An 11,519-nucleotide genomic window follows, 5' to 3' on the forward strand; every position below is an offset into this window, starting at 1 on the left:
CACTGCATGTTCTCTCAAACGGCCACTCGTGCACTCGATTGATCCTTTTTCCTGCTGTTCTCCTCTCTCTACTCGTCGTTCTGAGCATTGTCGGACTCTAGGAGATCGTGGACATCAGAGGAGCCCAGGTAATTCTCCTTATATACCCTTCAAGTTTCTGCTTCATCAGTCTGTCGATTTTTGAAGCTCGCTTCCGTGTTTTCGAGTGGTTTGGCAACCGCTTCTCTCCTCTCCGCGGACTCGTCGAGAGTTCCCTGCGATATATGGCGCCGTCTTTCAGCAAGGATGACGAGATCGTGGCTGAACTGCAAACGCTCCGCGACGCACCGGTTATCGTCCCGTCCGAAGGCGTGCTCACGTTGATCACGAACTTCCTCATCGGCCCTCCTTCAAACAACCCACATGTTCCCCAGCGATTCGAGCATTGGTTCTGTCGCAACGCGAACAAGCTGACGGTCGAAGCCGCTACGTTCCTTATACGCCTGCATGCGTACAACAGTCCGCGGGTGGATCTATGGAGGAAGCAGCTCATGAAATGTCTTTCTGGGTGCTGCTTATGTGTGAGGGAATACGGGGCGGCGAAACTGACCTCGAGGCACACGTGAGTATAGCCGCTTTGTATCTACACCCATCTGGTTGATCATTCGATACAGCTACTTTGGTGCCTTCAAAGATGACGTCCTACAAGGATTTTACGAGAACCTCGACAAATGGGAGTGCCATCGACTGTTAGATGCTCTCAGGCAATCGGGCTTCTCTTCAGAGATAGAGAGCGAATCACGACACACGCTCTCCCAAGCGCCACCTCCCGTAGTATACCACCTTCTCTCCAATCTGCAGATTATGCGGGACGAACGTATTCTGAAGTTGCTACACACGGCATGTCCGACGGAATGTTTCCGAAGTTGGCCGGACGACTACCCTCCGCCAGGCTTGTTCTACGCGCTACTAGCTGATGACGCATGCTTGCGAGAATGGGCGCTTCAGCAGGTCCAACGCTGTACAACAACACCTATGCTGAAAGAGAGCTTCTCCACTCCCTACCTTTCTGCGTTAGAGGATGTCGCCCGGACAATATCTGGGCAAACAGTCCAATATAAGGGTCACCACGTGCCCATGGCATTCAGTCAGGATACGTCCATCTTGTGGACAAGCTTCGCCTTGATCCTGAGACTTATTCCTGTGGAATATCTGCGACCTGGTCATTCCTCCAGTCCGGATGTCCGACATCTCGTCCTAGGACACTTACATGACACTGGCGATCGTGAGTTCAAGCCATTATCTTTACGCTATCGCGATCCCGCTGCTGACTAAGTGATACCGTATTTTGTTGCACATCTGGTGTCATTTCATTCGGCGACATGCGTGTTGAATGTCGTCCGCTTGAAGACTTCGTCGACGTGCTGAGAAGTTTCGTTTTGATTCTCACCAGGATAGGTCCAGACGTGTGGGAGGGCGAAAGCTGCGAGTATCCTCAGGTCGTCCTGGACTCAATCAAGGATAATATGACGTATCTAGAGGCGCTGCGGAGACTCGGTGATGAAGGCGGGGAACCTTGGTTACTCAACTGGATTGAGACATACCTGAAGACAGTTGGAAACAAGCCCATCTTCAAAGACATACTGCCTATCATAATCCAGTTTCTGTGCGAAGAATTGCAACACGAACGGTTCGGCAGGCTACGGCCGACTGCGATAACCTTGTCTGCGAAGGTGGGAGATTATATGTGAAAACGTATTTTCGTTGCATCGTTGACTCTACTGTCAGATCCTCATTGCTGTTCTCAGTCAATTCGAGAAAAAAAGCGCAGTAATTCAGCAGGAGCTCTTTTGGAAGATCATGGACGTGCACATCGGCATCTTCGTCTCGGTCGCATTTGCTCGACCGTATGCCGAAGAACGTTGGGCGGGCGCGCGGACAATCGTGAGGCGGCTCATCAGATATGCGTTGGTGCAGGATGTCAAGAATATCTCATCTGCGATTTCAATTCTTTCTGGTGCCAACACGACAACTTCAGAAGTCGTGCCGCTCACAGTACGCGAGCAAATGTGGAGACATATCTACGAGAGTATCCTACCTGGGGACTCCGACGGCATCGCCCTTCTGGTAGCCACGCTCGCAGCTATCGCTCACGTGGATGACCTCAAGGAGGTTGCGTTTGCCGATACCATCGCCAAATCTGCACAGAACGATGCACGCAGGAACCTACTCAAGGACGTCAATCGTGCCCTCATTGCTATCCGCACCGGATTTGAGGATGCGGTGACCAGGTACTTGGACCTAAGTCCCCCCTCTGTTGTTATCGGCCTGTTGGGTAAAGCAGATGTTGTCAAGAACACCACCATCCTCATGTTGTCGCCAGTTGAGACTATCCAAGAGACCGCGCAAGCTCTCGCTGGGTTCGCGTTCGACGTGGAAGTGCGCATCGATTGTTTTCGCGCCTTGTTGGAGAGGTTCCCCGCCGCTACAATAAGCGGCATTCTCCACTCCCTGGATACATATGTTTACTATGCGCATATAGTCCCCGAAGCATGCAGCTTTTCGAAAGCTTTGGCGCGTTGCTTGACTGATGTCATAGACGTGTTGTGCTCAAGTCCGGATGGGAGTCTGCTCAACGAAGCTTATCTGAAGGGCAATATAGGAGCAGTGATCTCACCCGAGCTTTCAAAGTGGTGGACCTCCATGACGAAGGCGCTATCGGTGATCTTTCTAAAGACGCCGAAGTGGGCTGTATTCTTCGACAGTGCGGATATGGTTCTATGGATGCGCGATGCTCTGATATTCGGACGGGACATGTTGGCTCAACGAAGAGTCATAGAATCTGCGATCGCTGCAGGATCCCCGCAGTCGGCTAATGAAACGAAGCGGACATTATCGCGTGCAGGAAGACGGATGGTAGACGATTTGCAGCAAGTCCTGTACGAGCTCACGCGCTGGCTGCGGCTCACAGACGAGGAATTACTTCATCAGTCCTTTGCGTTATTAGAATCACTTTTGGCATGTTTCAGAGAGACACAGATCCGTCCGAAAACCGAGACACTACAGAAAATACAGAAACATATTGACGATGCCCGCAAAAGTGATCCGAAGCGGCCGCAGACGAGGCTCGATTCCTCCCGGCTGGCTCAGTTACAAGATTCAATAAGCGGATTTGATGATGAGGTTGAAGTACAAATCATCCCCCCTCAGAAGGTCTCAATGAACCAGAGCAAGATCAGTATCAAAAACAAGGCGGGAGCTCGTGAAACTGCCAGCATGGCGCGCAGAATCTCCAGCGCGGAACAATTCAAGCCGAAGGATTTGCAACGCGGTAGACCTCACGCCAAAGCGACCATCGCCAGCTACTTCAGTACAGATGACAAGAAGAAACTTGACGCAGGGGCGCCTTTCCCGCAGTTCACTAGACAGGCTCAACCTCGAGAACCTGTAGCAAGACCGAAGACCCCTCACGGTGAGATCAAGCATGAGGGTACATCGGCAGGACCAACGACTCCTGTTCCTTCTTCCGAAAGTGAACGAGAAGGCAGTGATGAGGAGGAGGGTAATGCCGGGCTGGCCTTGCTGTCCAAACTCCAGCGAACTCCTACGATCAAGAAGCCGGCAGAACGGAGGCAGGTGATGATGCTCGATATACCGACCAATGCACGAACTTCAGCACAGGATCGGATGAATAGACGTGAAGACGCCCGTAGGACCCAACTTCGGTTGAAGCCAGATATCTCGGGCCTTCATCGCACAATCCTGTCGTGGAACTATGATCATCAAGGACCCAACCCACCCGGACTTCCGGTTAATCTCACGCCAGTGCCAGATAAGTTCTCAGATTACCAGCACTTCCGTCGCGTGTTCGAACCGATGCTATTACTGGAATGCTGGAGCCAACTCGCTGAGTCAAAGGAGGAGGCTGCAGAGACTCGCGACTGTCGCATAGTCAGTCGCCGATTTGTTGACGATTGGCTGGACCTCGATGTATCAATCTCTGAGGGCGCCAACAAGGATTGGAGTCTGTCGGAAGTGGACGTGGTTCTTCTGCGGCAGCCTGGGAGCAAGAAGAGCGTTTTGGGGAGGGCACAAGTATATAGAGCGAGGCCCTTTGGAATTCATGCTACCATCAGGTGTCTTGCTGGATGTGCTGACCCTGGATTGCAAGTAAGCACGACCTGGTTGTTGAGCAAAGTCTTGAGGTGAGAATGCGAGTTTTGTTTCGGCTCAACGTTGGTTAACGGACTCATTGTAGCCTCGCGACCCTGCACCGCGAATACGCGGCATTGATGGCGTTGCCTTACTTTGATTTCCAAGAGATGGTCCTCAAGGCCCGGTTGAGCAAAACGACCTTGGCAGACGAGGAGGAGATTCGGAAAACGATGTTTACGTATAGCGTCAACGAGCCGCAGGCCAAAGCGATATTGTACGCCCTAAAAGCTGAGGGCTTTGCTTTGATTCAGGGGTAAGCATAATGCAGCATTAACGTCAGCTGTCAACCTGAACGAGATCATAGACCACCTGGGACGGGAAAAACTTCGACTATTTGTGGATTAGTCCATGCTTTCCTTTCGCGTCGGCCGAAACCTGTCACCGTTATCCATGCAGGCAGGTCAACAGGCCCTGCAGATAGGGAACCTGTGAAGAAGGTTCTCCTTTGCGCACCGAGTAATGCAGCTATTGATGAGATTGCGTCAAGGCTGAAGAAAGGCGTATCAGGAGCAGGCCGGCAAGCGACTATTCCCAACGTCGTTCGCGTCGGTGCAGTCAACAGTATGAATATCAATGTTAGGGATATTTCACTGGAATACTTGATAGAACAGAAACTCAAGGCGAATCCGGAACTCGACCGCTCGAGAGACGCGGGAGGCGAAGTCACGCGCCTCAGAGGAGAATTAGAGTCCGTAAAGCATCAAAGACAACAGAAGTTCGAAGAGATTTCGACGATACGCGATAACACTGTCAAGACGCTTTCTCTAGAGGAGGATATCAGGAAACTGAATAAGCAGAAAGCACTGCTCACTCACCGGATCGACAAATTGAAGGACAAGCAGAAATCTGACTCGCGGACGCTGGATGCAACGAAAAGGCGTTTCCGAACCGAAGTCTTACTAGAGGCCGACGTCATATGCAGCACATTATCTGGAGCTGGATATGAATACCTCGAACAACTCGAATTTGAACTCATCGTTATCGACGAGGCTGCGCAAGCCATAGAATTGAGTTCGTTGATCCCTCTCAAGTATCGTTCTCCGCGTTGTGTGATGGTTGGCGGTAAGCATTACTAATCTATCCTGATCGTTTTTTTTTACAAATGTCAACAGATCCTCAGCAGCTGCCTCCTACTGTGAAGTCCCAGGAGGTCCGTACATCCAATCGTTCTTCATGAGAGGTGCTGAAACAACTTGCGCATACAGGCGTGCAACCTCGGATACAACCAGTCGCTCTTCGTACGCTTGCAGCGACAACGCCCTGATGCCGTCCATCTACTAAGGTATGCTCTAGCGATCTGTACAGTGATTTTTTTGGTTCACGGTCATGCAGCATTCAGTATCGCATGCATCCTGATATCAGTCAAGTGCCGAGTCGTCTGTTCTACGATGGACGCCTGCGAGACGGACCGGATATGGCTGTGAAAACGAGAAGACCCTGGCATACTCATGAGAAGTTTGGGACTTATCGTTTTTTCAACGTTACTGCTGGTCGAGAAGAAACTGGGAATATTCATTCCTATGTAAATCGCGCAGAATGCCAAGTAGCGGTCTCCCTCTACCGCCGTTTACGTAGGGAGTTTTCCGACTTCGATTCCGACTTCAAGGTCGGGGTGATATCCATGTATCGTGGTCAAATCATGCAGCTTCGTCGGACATTTGAACAGCAGTTTGGAGCGGAGATATCTAGAACTATCGATTTCAATACAGTAGACGGATTTCAGGGTCAAGAGAAGGATATCATCATACTGTCATGCGTGCGTGCCGGGCCAGGCGTTCAAAGCGTAGGCTTCTTAAGAGGTAAGATCAAGTGCAGCCATAGGAATCCTGGACTACTAAGTAAGCTGAATCATTCAGATTTCCGACGAATGAATGTCGCGTTGACTAGGGCGAAGTCTTCTCTCTTCGTCCTTGGGCATGCACCGACTTTGGAACGAAGCAATGATATCTGGCGGGGCATCGTACAAGATGCGAAGACGAGAGGCTGTTTGGTTGATGTGAGTCATGAGACGATATAACCAGGAATTGGTTTTCGATAATTGACGGCACATAGGTCGATGTTGCATATTTTACATCGCCTGCGGCAGTCACGAAGCCTGCTCCTTCTATAAAGACATCCAAGAAGTCTCCCACAAAGGAATCGCCTCTTCCTCCGCAGCTCACAACTCCACGAGAATTCAAGTCACTCGCAAATGATGCCCAATCTTGCGCACCTAATGCAGTCGAACCGTCCACCCGGAGCACCTTCACCACCACAATGAAAGCTGGCAAGTCCAAATTGAAGGATTCTTCAGCAGGACATAAACGACCGGCACCGAGCGATGTATCTGAAAAGTTTGAACGGCCCGTATCCGATGAGGGTGACCCAGCACGACTTAAAATACCTCCTAAGAAGCGTCCTAAGCCAGGTCCTAGCCTTTTTATCCCAAAAAATAAGGTGGATGTCAATTCCGCTGAATCTGATTGGTCTGAATTCTCACGTCATCGCCAGCGTCCTCCGCAATGATCGACAGGAACAAATAATGGGCATTTCACGAGTAATGACAGGGACATCTCGCACAATCTCGTTTTTCCATCAAATTTGCACACCCTTGAGCAATCCCATTAACTTATTACTGCAATTGCTTTTATGTCTGCTATCGGTAGCGTACTACCAAATCGACAATGTATGGGTTCATATAGTACATCATCTATCAGCTTCAACAGGGGGTAACTCCCATCCTCCTGGTCCAAAATGTGGGATCATCATAGATCGGCCGTCCTTTGTCTTGCCTGCTTTCGAATACGTGCAAAGAGACTTGCCAAGACTGGGTAGCCATGCAGCATTCACAACGGTGAGACCTACGATACAAAGGTGAGTGGGAATAATCGCAAACGTAGACTCATCATCCACCTTTAATCCAAATGCGAGACGTCCGGACAACTTCTAAGTAGACTACAAAATCAGGAGGCGGGCGATTGGCTAGTACTGAAGACGGGTGGATGAAGACGTCTTCCTCAACCCCTATTGCTTGATATGGAACACCTTTCGAAGTAGTGTATTTGTTACCCGAGGAAGTATCTCGTTGGACGAGATCCTTCCGGGCAGCTACTTGATCAATGAACCCTGCAGCAATGAGTTGCCTCAGGATCTTCAGCTAGTGCCCATAGTCAGTCCTGTCTGTGTGGATCGAGACGCGGATGATTGACATGCCTGCAGGTTATTCGGTGGAGGGAGGTTCGCTACAAACCCTGTTTCCAACTCAGGAAAATTTGTCTGCACAATGCTACTGATTTGAGCCCTTAGTTTGTGTATTTCTTCCATAGCCTTGGCGAAGAGATTCAGTTGAGAACGGGGAGCAGCCAGATGGCATAGTCACTACATACCTTTGGACGCACGAAGTGCTCCGTGCAGAACTGATGCCCACCTCCTGCGTACTCATAAGCGCCTACTATTGACAGCATCCTCAAAACATCACTAGTAGCATTTCCGAGCGATGCATGGATCTACAATGCCTGAGCCTACTGATACAAGCATTATATCAAATAACGCACCTGCTGCGATTGGAAAAACGCTCGCCGACGAAGTCTCCGGGCTTCTTTCGCCCTCGTTGCCTCGCTAGACAAATGTGATAACTCTTCATCTCCATCCTCATCATCTTGGGCGTCATTTACGAGTGCCTCCTCTCTTACGAACGGATCACCAACGGATAGCGCAGATACTATGGTGACGATATAAGGCAGGCAACCATGCTGACGACCGCTGACGAGCATTCTGGAATACCGCGGAGACAGCGGGAAGAGAGACATCGATTTGCCTATCTCGGTGATGGCACTGCTGAGGACGGATGAACCACTCGACTGCGGCTTGAGTGCACCTAAATGAGTTAGCATCTTTTCTGCCTTGCGCAAACTAGTCCGATCGGGTGGTGTGGGGAACGGAAAATTGACGACTGCATCAATATTCATGCTCTTCATCTGCAGCACGACACCGTCGATGGGGACCCGCAAGATTTCCGGTTGCGAGAACGGCTCGAAGTAGCGTTCATACAACGCGGACGAATATAATCGGTAGCAATGGCCAGGTCCCGTACGACCTGCACGTCCGGCACGCTGTGCAGCGGATGCTTTGGATACCCAGCTGACTTGGAAAGCTTGTACCCCATTGGCCATCTCATAGCGACGCTGCGCAGAGAATGAGCTTCGAAGACATATGACAAAAAGCCAGCGTACCTCTTTGACCCGCCCACAGTCGATAACATATCTGATGTTAGGTATCGTCAAAGAGGTCTCCGCAACGTTCGTCGCAACGACTACGAGGCGAGAACCAGGTGGAGGTGGACGGAAGACCTCCAACTGTTTCTCGCTTGGTAATAACGCATATAGAGGAACAATGTGCATCGGTACTGGTTTCAAAGACGTTTAATTATAGCGAAGACTGCTCAATTCAAACGACCTACCGTCGGACTCTTCAACATCTATGCCTAATGCTTCATCGCCATCACCGTCACTATCAAAAGCATCTGGATCGTCAGGCTCGCCGCTATTGTCATCGTCTACGTCCAAAGCGAGGTTCTCGCGATCCGTTTGAGAGTTGCTTAGATCAATGTCTTCAGCCTCGATGTCCGCTATAGAAAAGACAGGTCAGTCGCCCTGCCCACCGTACAATTACAGGACATAACCTTGGGAAGGAATCACGTTGCTCTGAGGCTCAGCTTCCTCGCCTGTGCGATGAAGCCTCTCGGAGCGCTCTCGCACCGACCGCCTCAGCCCTTGCCTCTCGTCCAAAGCCTTCTTCCCATATCTTGCTTCTAGCTTGCGGCAGACGCCGGTGATCTCGTTCTGTCCGGTGAGAAATATGAGGATTCCGCCCGGGGGCAACCGTGCATGTATTTTGCTCGCTTTGCGGATGGCGTCGGTGACGTAGTCGGGCGAGGTGCGACGGCTGAAGTGGACAGTTACAGGATGCTGGCGGGCAGGGACATTGATGACAGGAGGTGGAGTGGAGAACAAAGTCTTGTTCTCCGCGAAGTCGGACACGCGTAGAGTTGCGGACATGATGATCAACCGCAAAGGCTGTAGAACGGATTGTCAGTCGTATGATTCCCGGACAGTAAGTGTAAAGTTGTACCTTGGTGTTGTCCTTGCCATTGCGCCACATATCTTCACGCAGTTTCACGATACGGCTTAGCACGCCGATGAGAATATCGGTGTTCATGCTCCTCTCGTGTGCCTCGTCGATGATTATCACAGAATACTTCGTCAAGAGGAAATCAGCTGCCAACTCGCGCAGAAGAACACCGTCTGTCATGAACTTGATAGAAGTTGATGGAGAGACGGTCGCATCATACCGAATTTGGTATGAGACATGCGACGAAGTAAGAGAAAGCTCCTGAGCGACACGATTCGCCATTGAAATTGCTGCAACTCGACGCGGCTGAGTAACGCCTATCATGCCCGGATTGTCTGCGACCATTCAGTTGCATGAGCAAATACCGTTAAGATCACGTCAGCGGGTCACGAAACGTACCGCTATCTGGCGATCCGAATCCAGCCTCGTAAAGGAATTGGGGCACTTGTGTAGTCTTTCCACTGCCAGTTTCACCGCATATTATTACGATGCGGTTAAAAAGGATCGCCTCCATGATCGGCTGCTCTTCTGCAACAATAGGCAGCAGCAATCTAGCATCCTCTACCTCCGGCTGACGTGTAACAATAATGGTCTTCCTCTTTACGGCGTCAACAGCATCCCGAGATTCGGGACCACTCTCCCGCACGTATTCTGCAAACAAGGTTGCTGGAAGCTTCAACTCCTCGCCAAGTGGACCACGCATCTCCCCGGAAGATGCCTCCATCTTCTGCTTCTTCTTCGGCGGCGGCATATGTTGACCTGGCTCTGTAGGGATCGCGGAAGTTGGGAAAGATTCAGATTCGATTGGGACCACATAACTCTTGGCATTACTGAGCTGCTTCGAGGCCCACTCCTTGAAGCCGAAGCTCTTCCGCTTAACACCAGCCTGCTCCCCAACGGCCGAGGTCTCTACAGTCTCCCTATTTGAGTTACCGCTGTTGAGATCTGCGTGTCCTCCCTCACTGATCTCGTCTTCGTGACTGGACGTGTTCTCCACGCTCGCTTTTTGCTTCCCATCATCCGCTTGACCTTCTTCATCTTCCTGCTCACTACGAGAATCACATGCAGAGTCTGAACTGTCAAAGGATGTGTCGGAGACGTGATCGACGTCTTGTACGTTTGTCTGGACGACGGGGCCTCTGCTTTTCCATGTCAGAGTTCGCTTGGGCAATACAAGTCAATTGTAAGCGCATTCACGCGACAGCTACATATACATACCTTAGTCCTTTTCGCATTTCGCTTGACAACCCTTGGTGCGACAACGGAGCCATCGGCATTATGCTTGAGGGCAGAACCAATGACAGTCACTGTCGGGCCAGCGGAATGGGAGGACTCAGGTGGTAGAATCGCAGTGGTGAAACCCGAATCCACGACAACCACCGGATTGGAGCGTGATGTGCCCTCAGGCATGACCTGTTCCGCCGTCTGCTCTTCGTCGACATTCATGTCATCATCCTCGTCTCCGCCATCTTCGCTGTCCTCAGCAGGAGGTAGCAATCGCTGTTCATGCCTGCGCTTGCCACTCATGCCGAGGCCGTCCATCGCCCGTCGAACTTCCTTGTCCTCTTGCTTGTCCATGAGATCCTTGTGCGTGATGACTTTGCCGGTGCCAAGGGTCGAAGAAGACTGGAGCTGGAGGGCAGTAGACACTTCAGCCTGACTCTTCCTTATACAACGATTGAGCAACACCATCTCAGAAACCCTGCAAGAACAACGCACGATAGTTTCTCGAAGAGGAGTACACGCTCTTCCTGCTTCAGCTTCTTCTCCTGTAAGACGAGAGAGATTAAGCAACTCAACCCTATCAAACGTGAATCAAATAACTCACAATGTACTTCTCTAACCTTTTTCTCTTCTTGCTATTCGCTTTGGAGTTAGACTGCGCAAGCAGCTGTACAGCAAGTGAGCACGGATGGGCATTCGAAACAAGGACCTCAGCTACAGTACCTCCTGCTTCATTCTCTCCTTCCTCTCCAGCTCCTTTTGCTCCATTGGCTTTGGTATAATAATCTCGGCATTGGGATTCTCTAGCTTTCCACAAAGGATCGGTGCCTCATCCTTCGCCTTGCGCTTCCCCTTCTTATGTGAGCCAACAGTAGATTGACGTGCTTTGGCATTATACCTCTGCCTTCTGTCCATGTCATTCAAAAAATCGTAGAGAGACCAGAGAAGTGTGCGGTTCGCCGACAGACGAAAATCACGGCGCAGTGAGAGGC

The 11,519-nt window shown here is 50.8% G+C and overlaps 2 protein-coding genes across 2 annotated transcripts; one reads left to right on the top strand and one right to left on the bottom strand.

Moving 5' to 3' along the window:
- Positions 1 to 11: 11 nt before the first annotated feature.
- LAESUDRAFT_691154 (uncharacterized protein) lies at positions 12 to 6,947 on the top strand. The gene is made up of 13 exons (XM_040906081.1): positions 12 to 128; positions 187 to 601; positions 654 to 1,264; positions 1,390 to 1,712; positions 1,768 to 4,184; positions 4,238 to 4,447; positions 4,499 to 5,256; positions 5,307 to 5,344; positions 5,400 to 5,476; positions 5,527 to 5,993; positions 6,051 to 6,190; positions 6,247 to 6,630; positions 6,685 to 6,947. The coding sequence occupies exons 2-13, from the start codon at positions 264 to 266 to the stop codon at positions 6,697 to 6,699; spliced, it is 5,778 nt and encodes a 1,925-aa protein (XP_040769674.1). The 5' UTR covers positions 12 to 128; positions 187 to 263; the 3' UTR covers positions 6,700 to 6,947.
- On the bottom strand, positions 6,880 to 11,442 carry LAESUDRAFT_640722 (P-loop containing nucleoside triphosphate hydrolase protein; the record flags this gene model as incomplete). Its single annotated transcript, XM_040903617.1, has 14 exons — positions 6,880 to 7,034; positions 7,087 to 7,316; positions 7,370 to 7,500; positions 7,560 to 7,679; positions 7,728 to 8,357; positions 8,406 to 8,578; positions 8,633 to 8,800; positions 8,855 to 9,248; positions 9,304 to 9,638; positions 9,703 to 10,465; positions 10,522 to 10,969; positions 11,023 to 11,072; positions 11,132 to 11,194; positions 11,251 to 11,442. The coding sequence occupies 14 exons, from the start codon at positions 11,440 to 11,442 to the stop codon at positions 6,880 to 6,882; spliced, it is 3,852 nt and encodes a 1,283-aa protein (XP_040769675.1).
- Positions 11,443 to 11,519: the final 77 nt, after the last annotated feature.

This window comes from Laetiporus sulphureus (assembly GCF_001632365.1).
Source record: "Laetiporus sulphureus 93-53 unplaced genomic scaffold LAESUscaffold_2, whole genome shotgun sequence".
Lineage (NCBI taxonomy): Eukaryota > Fungi > Basidiomycota > Agaricomycetes > Polyporales > Laetiporaceae > Laetiporus > Laetiporus sulphureus.

Coding starts and splice junctions, on each gene's coding strand:
- LAESUDRAFT_691154 (XM_040906081.1), top strand. CDS start 264: ATGGCGCCGTCTTTCAGCAAGGATGACGAGATCGTGGCTGAACTGCAA. Junction 5,994..6,050: donor AAGCGTAGGCTTCTTAAGAG/GTAAGATCAAGT, acceptor TGAATCATTCAG/ATTTCCGACGAATGAATGTC. Junction 6,191..6,246: donor CGAGAGGCTGTTTGGTTGAT/GTGAGTCATGAG, acceptor GACGGCACATAG/GTCGATGTTGCATATTTTAC.